Source organism: Onychostruthus taczanowskii, unplaced genomic scaffold (genome assembly GCF_017590055.1).
Source record: "Onychostruthus taczanowskii isolate IOZ18803 unplaced genomic scaffold, ASM1759005v1 scaffold169, whole genome shotgun sequence".
NCBI lineage: Eukaryota > Metazoa > Chordata > Aves > Passeriformes > Passeridae > Onychostruthus > Onychostruthus taczanowskii.
Window position 1 is genome coordinate 88,918 of NW_024498895.1, and position 15,386 is coordinate 104,303.

At 45.6% G+C, this 15,386-nt stretch overlaps 2 protein-coding genes across 10 annotated transcripts; both read left to right on the plus strand.

Annotated features, from left to right (window-relative positions):
* Window positions 1–9: 9 nt before the first annotated feature.
* Window positions 10–15,094, plus strand: LOC121333372 (elongation factor 1-delta-like). 6 transcript variants are annotated; one of them, XM_041399647.1, is made up of 9 exons: window positions 10–111; window positions 7,264–7,387; window positions 9,050–9,121; window positions 12,207–12,272; window positions 13,363–13,459; window positions 13,550–13,653; window positions 13,868–14,104; window positions 14,687–14,881; window positions 14,992–15,094. In XM_041399647.1, the coding sequence occupies exons 2-9, from the start codon at window positions 7,268–7,270 to the stop codon at window positions 15,028–15,030; spliced, it is 930 nt and encodes a 309-aa protein (XP_041255581.1). In that variant the 5' UTR covers window positions 10–111; window positions 7,264–7,267; the 3' UTR covers window positions 15,031–15,094. The 6 variants fall into 6 exon arrangements, with proteins under 6 accessions (XP_041255581.1, XP_041255585.1, XP_041255580.1 ...); XM_041399646.1 differs by having other exon boundaries at window positions 11–111; window positions 12,204–12,272; XM_041399651.1 differs by lacking the exon at window positions 9,050–9,121.
* LOC121333371 lies at window positions 582–7,257 on the plus strand. Of its 4 annotated transcripts, XM_041399644.1 has the most exons (4): window positions 582–2,165; window positions 2,468–2,692; window positions 2,964–2,974; window positions 4,426–7,257. In XM_041399644.1, exons 2-4 carry the CDS (start codon window positions 2,686–2,688, stop codon window positions 5,557–5,559), a joined length of 1,152 nt encoding a protein of 383 aa, XP_041255578.1. In that variant the 5' UTR covers window positions 582–2,165; window positions 2,468–2,685; the 3' UTR covers window positions 5,560–7,257. The 4 variants fall into 4 exon arrangements, with proteins under 4 accessions (XP_041255578.1, XP_041255577.1, XP_041255579.1 ...); XM_041399643.1 differs by lacking the exon at window positions 2,964–2,974; XM_041399645.1 differs by lacking the exon at window positions 2,964–2,974 and having other exon boundaries at window positions 2,468–2,614.
* Window positions 15,095–15,386: the final 292 nt, after the last annotated feature.

The window sequence follows — 15,386 nt, forward strand, 5'->3', positions numbered from 1 at the left end:
CCACGTGTGGTACGCGCCGCCCCCATAACCCTCCGCGCGGCGCACGCCGCCCCTCTCTATCCCGGCGGCGGCCAAAGGGAGCGGAGGGGCTTTAAGGGGGCAAAGCTGCCGGTGAGTCCTGGTTTCCAGCCCCTTTCAGCCCCTAGGAAGCTTTATACTCCCAGTTAGGGTCTTTTATCCCCCTCCCTGAACCTCGGTAGTGGGAGTCCCGGGGGTCTTCGGGGCGTCCTTTATCCCTCTAGGGCGGGAGGTGGGGGAGCCGCCTCATGATAATTGTGGGGAAGAGGCTCGGGGGCCCTTTAGGGTGTGTAGGGCTCCTTTATCACCTTAGAATCCCTAAGAAGGAGGTTGTGGTCACCCCTTTTGTTCTCTTGAGGGCACTTTTCCTGCGGAAAGAGGGATTTGGGGGTCTGCTCATAGGAAATGGGGTTCCTTCCCTCACAGTGATGGGAAGAGGGGAGTTTTGAGGATCCTTCTTTGGGTGTGGGGGTCTCTCGCCCTGTAAAAACCTCAGAAAAGGGAGTTTGGGGGGGTTCACCCATTGTCTTTAGGGTTCATTCCATTCCCGGCCTGTAAAAACCTCAGAAAAGGGAGTTGGGGGGGGGGGTTCACCCATTGTCTTTAGGGTTCATTCCATTCCCCCAGAGTCCTGAGGGGAAAGATTTGGGGTGCTCTTGGCTTTTGGGATAATTTTTCCATGCCTAGAATCCTATGGAATACTGGGGTGACACCCCCCCCCCCCCCCTTTCCTCATGTTTTCGGTCCCTTTTCCCTTAGTAGGTCTGCAGAGGGGGTCATGGGAGTCCCTAAGAGTCCTGAAGGAAAGGATTTGGGGGTGCCCTTGTTCCTTGGGATTACTTTTCCCACTTAAAATCCCAGGGAATATCGTGGTGTCACTCCCCACGTTTTAGGTTCTTTTTCCCTTAAAAGTTTGGGAAAGGGGCATGTGGAAGCCCCCTCTGCATTCCCTCTGGGGTATTTCCTCCCCTCACATCCCAAAAAAGAGGATGTGGGAGATCCCCTCATTATCTGGGAGATCCCTTTCCCCTTGCCAGGCACAGGGAAGGGGGGATTTTAGGATTCTCCATGTCCTTGTGGTCCTTTTCCTTTCCCAGGATTTAGGAGCTCTCTGTTACAGGTAAGGGGGGGGGGGGTCTCCCTAAACCTTTGTGGACTTCCACAGATTTTTGGGGACATATTCCCTGCTTTTTTGGGAATATTCCTGGTGTAATAAAGCCTTGCCTTTTCAAGTCTGGATTGGGGGTGAGGGGGAAAGGGATCAATGTTATTCCTGCCCTGGTGAAGAAGGGAATTTACGGATCCCACACTTCCCCAGCTGCTCCAGGTGCCTCAAGGATCTGCTCCTCCCCCGATTCCTGGGATTTTTTTTGTCCAGTCACTTGCTGCAAAGGGAAACTGGAGCTGCTGCCGTGTCCTGGCACGGAGCAGCCGATCCATCCCATATCCCAACCCCCCTTGGCTGCCTTTCCAAACTTATCCTGGAGCTGGGAAACCTGGAAAATCAACTCCAGGTACACCTGGGCTCTGCTTATCTCACCTGTCCCTCTTTCCTCGTGCTGCTGTTCCCACATTTCCGTCACCTCGGTGGGATTTGTCCTGTCTTTTTTTTTTTTTTTTAAATCTCAATGCTCAGGGATCCATTTCCAAACTATTTTGGGAACAGGCAGAGCCTGCTGTTGTGCTCCATGGGGTTTTTGAAGGATTACATCCCTGACTAAACTTGCTGAGGCTGCCGCATCGGCGTTCCCAGAAATCCCGGATGGATTTGTTCTGTCGCATCCAGGTCACCGATGATTTGGGATTGATTGGGATCCCGATAATCACAATCCTTAGGGATGAGGAATTCCCTTTTTCTGAGCTGTTTTGCTGTAATTCTTTCCTTTTCCAGATGTGTCCCATTTCTCCCTGACCTTCAGGTAGGATTTTTCCTCACCTGAGCTGCTCGTTCCCAACTCTTTTTTTTTTTTTTCCCTATTTCTCCTGAAGGTGACACTTTCCAAGTCTTTCCCTTCTGCTGATTTCCCATATCCATGATTGTCTCATTAGGAATTTTCAGCTTGGAGCAGAAAGTCGTGGTTTTTAGGTGACCATCAGGGATGGGAATTGTATTTTCCTGGAATATGGAGCTTTGTCTCGTAGCAAAGGTAATGATAAGGGTCTGACTTAGGGAAGAGCCAATTTTAGGGAATGAAACCAGCAGAAAATCTACTTTTAAATGAACAAAATATTAGATACAAGTGTTAGTGTTTCCATTTGATTTCCCTGTGATGGTTCTTGAACTCATCCTGAATTTCTGGGCTGTGACTTTTCCCCAGTGGAGAATATTCCCAACGCCAAGCGTGGTTTTTAATCCTAAAACTTTGTGTTTGTGGAGGTAAAAATGGCAATTTTCAGTGGAAAATGTTGAAAGTTGATGGTTTGTGTGATTAAAATTCCTTTTTCCCAGGTTCTTCCAGGAAAACTGATGGACACAGAAGAGAAATTACTGGGTTTTTTTTCCCCAATTCTTCCTTGTTTAGAAGCTTTATTTCCTTGGAAATTTGGGGTTTTTCAGGACTGAACATAAGGTTTGGCTGCTCGTGGAAGCAAAAAGGTGCTACAGGAATGTTTGCAATCACCCAAAAATTGGGATCCTGAATTCCATCAACACATGCCAGGACTGGGATGGCAGGTTGGGAATTCTCAGGCTGCTGGGATGGGAAAATCCTTTTGGAAAACATCACAATAATGTTCTTTTCCTTGTTATTAAAATGAAAATAAACTCATTTTCTGTGGTGGTGTTCACAAACTTCATGGAGTTCTGGAAAGTTCATCAGCTCCAAACTTAATATGTTAATTAATTAACCCATTAATTATTTGGATGAGGAGCTGTTGCATCCATAAAAATTGGAATTCTTCTCTAAATTTATCCTGTGTTTTTTTTTTTTTTAATGCTGTCATAGGAGCAAAAAAAGTAAGTACCTTCTAATTGTTTGGTTTTTTTGGGAATTCTGGAAAATCCAGCAACAGTGGGATATTTATTAGATAAATTCCTGCAGAATTTTCTTGGAAATAATTAATTTTAAAGAGTTTTTTTAAAATCAATTTCAGCTCTGTCAATGGGAGGGAATCTCCTGGGAGTTCCTCATTATGGAACTCCAATTCCATAATTCACCTCATCCATGAGGGCTGCAATTCCAGGGCTTGGAGCTGCTTAAGAACTGGAGAAAAATCACTTAAAAATTTTTAAAAACAATTTAATTTTTAAAAATTTAATTTTTAAAAAGTGCAGATTTTAAATTTAGTTTAAAAAGAAAGAAATGGTAGGAATTTTTAATGCAAAATCCTATAATTCTTTTATTGTTTGTACTCATTATTTACTATAATAAATTTATTTCTATGTAAAGGTCCTAACAAAAATTTATTGCTCTACAAAATAAAACAAAAAAAACCATAAAATAAATTCAAAATCTGTTTTAATTTTTAATTTTTTATTTAAATTCAGAATTGAAATCTCAATTTTTAAGCATTTTTTAGCTGTATGAAAGTTTCCCAACTCCAGGGGAAAAAAAAGAAAAATCTCCTTTTGCCATTTTTAATAATTTGTCTAATTGGAATCTAATTCTTAAACTCTCATCAATTTAAATATTTAAAGGCAAAATATTATATAAGTTTAAATGGAAATATTGAAGACCTGAAGAAAACATTTGTGTAAATTTTATGTTAAATTTTAAATTCAAGTCCATAAATTTAAATTAAATGACAATTGAAAATTAAATTGAATTTTAAAGTTAAGCCTTGGACTTGAGGCTTCCAAAATCTCCCAGGAATTACTGGAATTATAAACTTTTGGGGATATTTCATCTGGCTGGGAATTTTATTTGGCAGTCTGCCACAGGTCAATTTTAATTAATTAATTATTGAATTAATAATGAGATTTCCAGCTCCTGGACAAGTTTAATTTGCCAATAACTTGGATTATATCCCAAAATTCAATCCTAGTTTTTCAGCAGCTGCCTTTTAGTATGAAAACCCAATCAAGAGTAAACCTCCAAAAACTCAAAAATTGGAGCCAGTTTTCCCAAAATTTTGCCTAATTGGGAATAAGTAACAAACAATTAATGACTAATCCACTAACTTGGAATAATATCCTGTTATTCCCAAGGATTTGAACAAAATCCTGTGGGTTTTTTTCCTGCCTTAAAATTTCAAATAACGAGGGGAATTCTTGGCAGGAATATTTTAGGAGGCGTTGAATTCCTTGGAATTCCAACTTCTCCCAAAAGGGAGAAATAAGTGGAATATTTGCGCTTTTTCCCGGGAATATTGACAGATAAAAACATCTCCTGCATGCCCTTGCTTTGCTCTGCTGCCACTACATTTGTTGTTATTATCTCTCCATGCTGCCCATTTATTTTTGGGAAGATGAGGACACGGAAAAATCCCTGCTCCGTGGACAAAGTTTGGCTGGAAAAACACCGGAACGACGAAGCCGAGCGGGAAGCGCCGGAGCGGGAAGCGCCGGAGCCCGAGGCCGTCAACGGGATCTGCCACGAGGATTCCATCGAGGGGGAGTTCAAGGGGGACCCGAAAAAACCCAGGAATGGCAAAAAGCAGCGGAAAAGGAAGCGCTCCCCGAAACCCAAAGCTCAGGATTCCAAGCTGGAGGCGATCCTGGCGGGAATGTCGGCGGAGCACGTGTGGTTTGACAAACCCTTGTATGACCGCGCCGAGAGCGCCTACAGGATAAAATTAGCGGGTTCCCAGAGTTGGGAATCAACTGAGACTGGAAAAATGGCTCAGGAATCTCCTGCCGTGGCCAGGAAATCCAGCCAAGATATTCCCAAGGTGAGGATGCTCCCGGCGTGTTCCCACGGAAGCCTGGCCGCCTGTCACCACGTTGTCCAAGGGGTTTGGATCAACAAGTTTGACTTCGATAAGGCCGAGAGGGCGTTCATGGAGAAATCCCAATTTTTCCTTCCTCCCAATGTCCTGGCCATCCCATCTGTGTGGGCGAATTCCAGGCTGGGAACGCCGGATGAGGGCTATGGCACGGCCTTGCCCACTCCTGCCACGCCAGGCTTGGCTCCTGGCATTCCCAACTCTCCCGTGGCTTCTGTTCCCAGTTTGCCCAGCTCCGACCAGCAGACGGTCAATGGGAAGCCGCAGATTTCCAACTGGGAAGTTCTGGCATCCGAGGTGTGGCTGGAAAAGCCTCTCTACGATGATGCTGAGAAGAATTTTTATGAGAAGATGTTGGATGAAACCCAACATGGCTGCCTGGAAGCATCCAAGAACCACAACCCTGGGAAGGAAACAGGAATCACCTCCACCAACCCTGAGCTCCCTGATATTCCCAAGGAAAATCCCACCTGCTTTTTCCTGCACAAGGACAGTGAATCCGTGTGGCTGAATAAGGTGACCTATGACAGGGCAGAATCCAGGTATTTTGCCCTGGAAGCGGCCAGAGCAGCGGAGAAAACAGGGATCCAGGAATCTGCTGTAGGAAATCCCTCCCATCCAGCTGCTCCGAGCATTCCCGCTCCGGAAACGAAGTAGGAGAAGTTTCTTTGGGGGTAACACCCATGCAAAAAAAAAAAAAAAAAAAAGCCAGCCAGGTCGGGATTGAGCCGGAAGGAATTTGCATGTGGAGAAGACTGGGTGGACTTGGAGATGATCCCTGTGGGCAGGGGACAGGGGGGAAAATCCTTCAAGGAATTCCCTTTTCCTGAGGAATTCTGGTGGATAAAGGCTGTGTTTGTGTGGAGCTAGAGGTTGAATGTTTAAAGGCAGGGCTGGGAAGTGAGCTCATTATCCCCCTTTTTGCATGGATTCAGCACCATCCTCCTTTCCATCCTCTCATTCCATATAAAAATCAGCATCATAACCGGGATCCAGCTTGAAGAAGGTTTGGAAGTGACTGGAATACAATTTAGGGAATCACTTTGGTGGGAGCATGTGCTGTAGTTTGTTTTTTTGAGGGAATTTTTATCCAGTCTGTTAATTTTTGGAATGCCCTTGCATCTTCTCCAAAGGCTGAGGTAGAGATGGATATTCCTGGAAAAAAAGACTCTTGGAGCATCCGTCCTTATTTCTGACGCTTCTGATCCATGAATTTTGTTGGGATTTGTTGGACAGCTTTTAGGATCTTTGTGTCAAGGGATTTAGGGGTCAGACACCTTTCACCTGGTCCTGTTTGGGATAATTTCCTCTTTAGTTGGTCACAGCTGGATATTTGGGAACATCCATGTGTCTCTGTAAAAAAGTGGGATAAATTTGTCTGCATTTGGGATTTTCTGCGGATGATCCTGGTTGGAATTCCAGCAGGTCTTGGAGATTTGGGTGTGGAAAGTGGTTTTGCTGCAGCTCCTGTGTCTGGCAGCCTTTGGTCTCTTCCGAGTGGGTAGATGAGATAAGGAAGGATTTGATTTCAGGAAAATAATCTCTGGCTACCCTGGAAGTGTTTTTTGGGAAACTGTGGGATTTGGGATGATGAGGAGAGCCTGCTCCAGTTCTGGTTTTCTGCTCTCCACCTCCTCAAACTTCTGCTGGCTCTGTCCCTGTCCCTTGCTGAAATTCAGGGCACTTCCTCTTTCCCTCTTTTTTTACGGGCTCTGTTTCCCTTCAAATTAAGAATTTAACCCACCTTTGGAAGCTGCTCCATAAAAATCCCCTGTTTCCCAGCAGGATTTGGGGTGTTTTTTGCTGTTTTTCCCTGTAGAGCCAGGCCTGTCCCTTCCAAGTATTGCTGATTTTTAATAAAGATTTCCCAGTGATCTTGTGGATTCCCCATCCTTTGAAGTATCCAGGGAAAATCTTGTGGATTCCCCATCCTTTGAAGGATCCAGGGAAAATTTGGATGAGGCTTGGAGCAACCTGGGATAGTGGAAGGTGTCCCATGGCAGGGGGTTGGAACTAAATTATTTTTATGGTCTTTTCCAACCCAAACCATTCCATTATTTCAATTCCCTTTTTATTCTCCTACACAAGACACTTTCCTTAGCATGAACTAGGAAATCCTGGTTTGTTTTTTTTTTTTTTGTGGAATAAAGTCTGGATCAGCTGATTCATCCCATCCCCACTCCACACCCAGGTCAGGCAGGTGGGTGATTAATCTGTCCTGCTTTTTTAAGAGGATCCTGGATACTTAAATCCGCAGCCAAGCCGGGCTGCAGGCACAGAAACCGCTCCTGACGAGCTGTTAACCTTCAATCCTTGCGGGAATTCAATTTTTGTGGATATTTTCCCCCCTCCTTTTCCCAGGAAAATGGCTGTGGATTACTTCCTGCACGACAAGATCTGGTTCGAGAAGTTCAAATACGACGACGCCGAGCGAAGGTTCTACGAGCAGATGAACGGCCCCATGGGTGGCCCCTCCCGCCAGCAGGTAATTCCCAATCCCAGGAATTCCAGAGTAAGTCAAAGGACATGACCCACCTGGATTTTTGTGGGATTTCCACTCTCAGTGCTATTTTTTTCCCCAAGTCTTCCTGGAGCTCTCTAAGCTGTTTAAGACCCATTTGGGGTTTTTTTTTCCCATTGTTTTCTGTGGAATCTGAAGGGATTTGATCCCAAGGAACTGGGAGATCAGTTGTCCTTCTAATAGGTGAATCAGTCCCAGCATCTAGAAGATATTCTTAATTTTGCTGGGATCTGTGGAGGCAGAGTTTGAGCTGGAAATCCCAAAATCCCCAATTTTATTAGCAAAGAGCGTCCCTGTCCCCTTTCATCCAGGGAAAATGCTGCTTTGCTTCCATTTTGGAGCAGTCCTTTGGGATATTCCAAGGGAATGCAAACCTAAAGTTTGAACAGAGGAACAACAGCTGCAAAGATTTTTGGGGGGAATTTTTTTATCCCTCTCTTTGCACTCCTGGAAATATTCCAGGTGTTCCAGTGGAAGATTCTGTTTGTGATACCGGTGAGTTGGAAAGGGGAAGGTGGAGGGGGAAGCATGATCCTGCTGAGCTGAAATATTTCCAGCTTCAATATTATCCCAAAATTATTCCTGTTCCAAGGTTCAGAGCTTTCCTAACCTCTTCCTGCTCCTAACTGCTTGTGCCTTTGGAATGCTCAGTGTTCAGTGCCTCTTTCCAAGTGTTTATGGGGAAGCTTTTTGCTGAAATTCTAACTTTTAGGCACATTCCAGCTATTCCTGCTGCCCATCCTGGCTTAGGTGCTGGCAAAGCACCTGGGAGACTGGGAATGGAAAAAAATTGGGAGCTCTGGATGAGTGCTGGAAGTAGGTTTTGGAGTGAAAACCTCTTGGAACAGTTCAACTATTTCAAGGCACATCAAGAGCTTCCAGTAAAGGAGTTTGGCCTGGGAGGAGAGGTGGTTTGAAAGATGTTTGGAGGAATTTATCAGGCACTTCCCCCATGGAAAAATAGTCTTAAAACTTCCTTGGAAGTAGCAGGAAGTGGAGCCCACTTGGATGTGTCCAGGCTGTTTTTCCTTTATCTTCTGTTTAACTCAGGATTTGGGGATTTGTGGGAAATTTCACATCTCGGATCTTGCTGATGGGAGCAGGTTGCAGTCTGGGAAAGGCAAGGAGTGAGCAGATGATGGAATTTCCAGGGAGGGAATCTTGAAATCCAGGCTAAGGCATGGCAGCAGGAGCATAGGGAAAAAATTCCTGGTGGTCTGGGTCCCACCTCTCTGGATAGAGCAGAATCAGGGTTGTCACTTCCTGCCTGAACTCAGGTAATAATATGGAAAAATCCTGCTGGAGGCTGGGTTTTTAAGGAGTTCTGGAGTCACTCCAACCTTCTGGCAGCATCCCAAACTTTTCAGGGTAATTATAGGGAATTTAAAAGCTCTTTGACTGGATGATCCTTCTGGACACGTGACCAGGGACTGCCCAATTTAGCCCCAATCCTTACCGCAAAAATCACTGAATCATGGAAAGGACAATTCCCAATTTTCCCAATTCCCTCGCTCCTCCTTCCTTTCATTGTTTTTTTTTAACTTCCCTGATGAATTTTTTTTTTCCCCCATGTTTCAATATTTTTTTTAAAAAAGAAACTCTTGGTTCTTTCTGCGCTGTTTGCAGGAGAACGGAGCCAGCACGATCCTCCGCGACATTGCCAGAGCCAGGGAGAATATCCAGAAATCGCTGGCCGGAGTGAGTACCCAAGCTCTCACCAGCTGGCTGCCTGCATCCCATTTTTTCTTTTTATGGAATTCTAATCCCATAGATCGTTTGGCTTCTTGGTTGGAAGCTAGAGGAGAAGACCAAGGTGTGCAGCGCCGTGTGCCACCAGCTCCGCCCCGTCCCCACGCGCTGCTCGCCTGCAGCGCTGCCAAAACTGGATTTGGGTTAAAAGAATTCCCTGAATTGGGCTTTTCCTTCCCTTTTTTCTTTTTTTTTTTTTTTTTTTTTTTTTTTTTTTTTCCTGGTGGGATGTTCCCATGGGTCTTAACTAACAGGTTCTAACTCGCTGAGCGTGTGGCTCTTTTTTGGGATACACTGGGCTGCCACCTTCTCTTCCCTGTTTTGCTTCCAGTTTAGGGGATGTGCAAAAAAAAAAAAAACCCAAAAAAGCTGTGTTTTCCATCCACTGCATCCAGGGAATTCAGCTTGGCTACAAGCTCCGAGGCTGGAGCATCCTGGAGGAGCTCAGGAATGTACTTTGTGGAGGTGTTTTTGTGCTGAGTGCAGACAAGACCGTTAAAAAAAAAATTAATTTTTGTAAAAGGAAATTAAAATACTGATGAGTGGATTTATGGGAAAGGAAAATCCATGGAATACAGTCCAGGTGTCTTGATTTCCTGCTTCTGCAGTGGGACTCCCAAAGGAATTCATCCATTACTTGGCCTCATAATTCCCAAGCATCCTCAGTTTCTGTCTTTGATCAGCCCAATATCAGGCAATAACAAGGAATTCCCCCTTTTCTGAGGGGAATATTCCATATTCCTCCTTATACCAGCAGAAAGGAGCCAGACATTTGGGATGAATGTAAGGAATCAGGATTTCAGTCAACAGCTTAAGGAAAAATTTTCCAGAACTGGCTCATTTTATGTAAAAAAAAAAAAGGCTAAAGGAGGCCCCCATCCCAAACAAGGTAAAAAGTTCCTTTGGGAAGAACTTTTGGAATTGGGCAAGGGGCAGGGAATCTAAACCCAAATCACCTGGAAGTGCTGCTCATCCTCATCTTCCAGAGTCTTTTGCCAAAGATGTGGAATTTCTTTCCTGACTCCTGTTAAAGAGCTTTTTTGGGAGAGAATCCCAGAAGTTTGGATTATCCAGGTGCTGTAACAGGGAATTGGTAAAGCAACAGCCCCAAGCCAGGATAGGAATTTTGCGATATAAATTGTTTGGAGACATTTTTGGGGATTAGTGCTGGATGTAAAAGATTGCTGAATATTTAATGTTCCTGGGAAAGGGGTTGGATCTTCCACATGGCTGAGAAATAGTTGGAATATCCCTCAAGGATCATCATTAATGTTGGATAAACAGGCTGGACTTCAGAGCATTCCTAAACTTCTTCCTTGCATTCCCAAACCCCAAATTTACACTGTGTGATCCAGGGAAAAGTGTGAAGAGCTAAAATCCCAGGATTTTTTGTCTTTCCTTTCTCCAGAGTTATTGTGAGGGCTCTTAGGATGTGGCAAGAGAAAAGCTGGGTGTGAAAAGCTGGGAAAATGGGAGTTGAATGCCTTTTTGCTGGGAATTTCAGGCTGGGTTTGTGTCATAAAATGCAGGAATGAGCACTTGGAATATGATGGGAGTCTGCAGTTCCTCGTTTAGGAGGAAAAGCAGGAAGTAGAACAGGAAATTCCACCTGAACATGAGAAAAAAATTTATTGTCTCTGATATTTAAAATGTATTTTAGGGATTCAAACTTCAGGGAATAACAGATGTTTATGTACCAAGTTGTTCTGCCAACGTCCTGTTTTGTACCCTTCATAATTCCCAGGGATTTGATTTGTTTGGATAATTAAGTTTATGCACAATTCCAGCTTTCCCAAGCACTTCAGCTGTCCAGAATATTTGAGATAGGCTGCAGCTTTGAGGTGGGTTCAGCACAAAAATCATGGATTAAAAATAAAGGATTTGAGGGTTTTCTACAAGAGTGCAGAGGAAGGGAGGGAAGTGATGATGTGGAACTCCCCACCTTGGGAATTTTGAATTCTTATCCCTGATAAAATTCAGGGATGCTTGTGTGGAGCTGGAAGTTGGAAGAGGAAGTGTTTTTTGTGTGCTATAATGGAGGTATGGTGTCCACATTCCCAAAGCTGGGAGCATCCTCTCCTCAGGGAAGACCTCACAGTCTCATAAAGGCAATTTTCCCATAATTGTTGAGGATTTGGGACATGGTTGTGCCTCTTGAATTGTCTTACGGGTTCCAATTAAGATCTCTTGATTGCTTCACCTTGGGACAGGTATCCCTTGTTCTTCCCATGCTTTTCCCTCTTTCTTTTTTTTTTTTTTTTTGGTTTTTTTTTTGAGGAATTATTATTAACAGGGAAGAGAAATCTCCTCTCCCTGTGCTGGCACTACTGGGCACCTCAAATCCTGGGATCAGTTTTGGGCACTTGTGACAAAAAGGACATTGAGGGGCTGGAATGTTTCCAGGGAAGGGAATGGATTGGGAAGGCTCTGGAGCACCAGGAGCAGCTGTGGGAGCTGGGAGGGCGCAGCCTGGAAAAAAAATGAGGTTCAGGGGGGACCTTCTCACTTCCACAAATCCCTGACAGGATTCCCAAGTGGGAATCAGGATCTGCTCCCAGGGAATGACAGGATGAGAGGAAACCACCAGAGGGGAAATTTAGCTGGAATATTAGGAAAATTCCTCGTGGAAAGGGCTGTCCAGCCCTGGCCCAGAGGTGGAGTCCCCATTCCTGGAGGGATTTAACATCCCCATGGATGTGGCACTTAGGGATGCGCTCAGTGGTGGCCTTGGGGGAACTGTTGGACCCGATGAGCTCAGAGGGATTTTCCCACCTCTGTAATTCCATGATTTCCATCCTTGGAGCATCAGGGCTGGCACGGTGTGATGAGCCCACAGCATTGCACGAGCTCCCTGCAGACACCAAGATGTTCCTGGAGAAGATCCCAGAATTCCTGGGGGAATGTTTGCAGTGCAAGGCTGTTTCCCACCGCTCCATAACTTCCCCTTGCATGCGGCTCTTCCCTGCGCTTGAGTTCCCTCTGGAATTGCGAAACCTTTTCCCATCTTCCCAAACTTTTTCCCACCCTGCAGCAGAAGACCCCTGCTCAGAGCAAGGAAGCTCCTTGTGCCCGTCCCAAGAAACAGTCGGGACGCTCCGCCGTAAGTGAGCCATGCATGGATGGAGCCTGTGGAAAAACGGGAGAGGATTTGGTGGGACGAGGATGGAGCAAGTTCTCCTTCCTCAGGGTTTGTCCTTAGGCACTGGGATAAACCTGGATAATGGGATCTCATCCCAGCTCCGTGTCCAGGGATCTGCACTCACCTTCCTGAGCCTGAATCCACAGCTGAGATGGAATTTTTTCCTGCCCCTTTTGGATTTCCCAGCCTCATCCCTTGAAGTGTCCAAGGCCAGATTGGACAGGGCTTGGAACAGCTTGGGATAGTGGAACATTGTCTGGATGATCCTTAAAATCCCAACCTAAACCATTCCATGATTCAGACCTTTCCTTGTGCCTTGTATTCTTCATCTTACCCCTGCGTTTCCGTCTTTCCATCTTACATGACTGCTGAGATTCCACACTGGAATAAAAGAGAATAAATTATTCTCTCTTCACTTAGAAATGACAATTCAAGGGCAAATCCTGTTATTTTCTTTCCCTTTGTTGCCTGGAATTGATGGATAAGGAACCCTCCTTAGCATTAAAAAAAAAAGAAAAAGCTCTTTTTTTTGCTGTCAAAAATCCATTGAAACTAGAGTTGGAATAATTATTCCCTCAGGATGTGTTAAAGCAGATTGAAATTGTTAGGAATTAAAAGCTGGGCTGGGGAAGGTAGGAGTGTAGAACTCCTGGGATCTTTCCAGTTTTCCCAGTGTTACCTTAGGCAGGTCATTCCTGTCCCTCAGTGGGTTGGGAGAGGAGACCAAGGGACTCCCGAGAGTTTTAAGGGGCTTTGTGTGAAATTTTATATAAATTTTATGTGGCTTTAGTGGCATTTTGGGATCTGAGAGTGGGAAAAGTGATTTTATCCTTTGGTCCTTGGTGCCAGCTGAAATTCCTCGGGATTTAGTCCATGCTTCATTTTGTAGAGCTGCTCCATTAGTTTCTATCCTAATTTAGAGAAAATATCCTTGGTTTTAGTTCAGCTCCTGAACTTCCTCTCTCCCTGAAGACATGCGACTGCTTTGCTTCATGGATTTTTCAGGAGGAGGGGAAACAACTCAACTTCATCCTTGTTTTCCTTCTTGCAGAGTGCAAGCACAACCTCCTCTGGAGCTGCTGGTGACCAAAATGAGCTCCTGTCCCGAATTTCCCACCTGGAAGTGGAAAACCAGAACCTCCGCAGTGGTGAGTGGAGAATTCCTTATCTTAGCTGGAGACCTGACATGCAGCTGGGAATTGAAGGTCATTTTTCCTATTTTTCCCTCCTTTTCCCAGTTGTTGCAGACCTCCAGATGGCCATTTTCAAGCTGGAAAGTCGCCTGAACGCTCTGGAGAAATCCTCAACTTCTCACCAGCCCTCATCTGTTCCTCCAACCCAGGTGAGCCTTGGAAAAATGCTGGAATTTTTCTCCAGGAATTATAACCAAAGACCCATGTGGACAAACGTCCTGTTCTGTTACATCCATATAAATCCCACAGCGTTTCCTGAGCAGTGGAGATTCCCATTCCTGAGCTTTTTTTGGCTGCTCTGCTCCAACTCCAGGTTAATTTTTTCCCTCTTTTTCCTCTTAAAAAACCCTGGATCTGGTGAAGAAAGTGGAACCGTTCAGCGTTCCCTCCAAAAAGGTGGAGCTCCCGGCCAAGAAAGCCGAGCCAGCTGCTGCTGAGGATGATGAGGATGATGACATTGACCTTTTTGGGAGCGATGATGAGGAGGAAGACCAGGAAGCTGCCAAAGTCCGGGAAGAGCGGCTCCGGCAGTACGCGGAGAAGAAGGCCAAGAAGCCGGGACTCATTGCCAAGTCTTCCATCCTGCTGGATGTGAAGCCAGTGAGTGGCCTTTGGGATTTGGGAGCTCTGGGAGTGGGGCTGGGAATCCTCTCTCTCGACCATGTGGGGGGTGGTGGCACCTGTGGAATTCCAGACAAGGGCTGGGAGTCAGGTGGGATTTGTTGCCATGGAAGCCTAGAATGGGTTTGGATGGATGTGACCTTAAATCCCATCTCATTCCATAGGCAGGGACACTTTCCACTATCCCAGGTTGCTCCAACCTGGCCTTGGACAGTTCCAGGGATGGGACAGTCAAAGCTTCTATGGGAATTCCATTCCAGGGCCTCACCACCCTCCCAGGGAGGAATTTATTCCCAATATCCCATCTAATATTACCCCATTCCAGTTTAAAACTATTGCCCCTTGTCCTTCACTCCATCCTTGTCCAAAGTCCCTCTCCAGCTTTCTTGGATCTCCTTGAGGCATTGGAAAGGGGCTCTGAGGTCTTCTGGAGCCTTTTCCAGCCAAGAAAGGGCACTTTGGATCAGTTGTGACATTCCCAGAGGTGTCACTTGGATACCTCTTGGAGCTGCTGATGATCTCCAGGAAAACCCTAAAACCTCCCAATTCCCACTTTTCCAGTGGGATGACGAGACTGACATGGCCAAGATGGAGGAGTGTGTCCGGTCCATCCACATGGATGGGTTGGTGTGGGGAGCCTCCAAACTGGTCCCAGTCGGATATGGCATCAAGAAACTCCAAATCCAGTGCGTGGTGGAGGACGAGAAAGTCGGGACAGACATCCTGGAGGAGGAGATCACCAAGTTTGAGGACTATGTAAGTGTTGGAATGGGATGTGGGAAGGGCCTGGAACCCGTGGGAGGGGGTTAACTCAGGTGTGTTTTACTGGGAACACCTGGATGACTCCAGCTTTTGTCCCCTTCCAGGTGCAGAGCGTGGATATTGCTGCTTTTAACAAGATTTAGAAGGGAAAACTGTATCCCCCCTCATCCGAACCTGGAATTAATAAAGATGAACATTGGGAGTGCATGTTGGGTCTTGGGTTTTTCCCTCAGGTGCAGCTTCTCCAGGGGGATTTGATGGGAGATTTTGGGATATTGGAGCAACCTGCGCTAGTGGAGGGGGATTGAAATGAGAGATATTTGAGGTCTCTTCCAACCTAAACCATTCCATGATTTCCCCGTCCTTCATGGAAGGAAAGGTCTCAAGACACGGACCTGAATTTTGGGGTTGGGCTGAAGGTCTCAGGGTGTTTCGTCACCTTTCCCAAGGTTTAGAGACCCCAGTCTCTCCCTACAAAAAACCAGGATGAATAACCAGA

Bases quoted from the DNA above. Each gene is read 5' to 3' on its own strand.
- LOC121333371 (XM_041399642.1), top strand. From the start codon at position 2,118: ATGGGAATTGTATTTTCCTGGAATATGGAGCTTTGTCTCGTAGCAAAG. The intron at 2,166-4,425 runs GTAATGATAAGG...ATTTTTGGGAAG, and splicing joins AGCTTTGTCTCGTAGCAAAG to ATGAGGACACGGAAAAATCC.
- LOC121333372 (XM_041399646.1), top strand. From the start codon at position 7,268: ATGGCTGTGGATTACTTCCTGCACGACAAGATCTGGTTCGAGAAGTTC. The intron at 13,460-13,549 runs GTGAGTGGAGAA...TCCTTTTCCCAG, and splicing joins AAACCAGAACCTCCGCAGTG to TTGTTGCAGACCTCCAGATG. The intron at 13,654-13,867 runs GTGAGCCTTGGA...GATCTGGTGAAG, and splicing joins CATCTGTTCCTCCAACCCAG to AAAGTGGAACCGTTCAGCGT.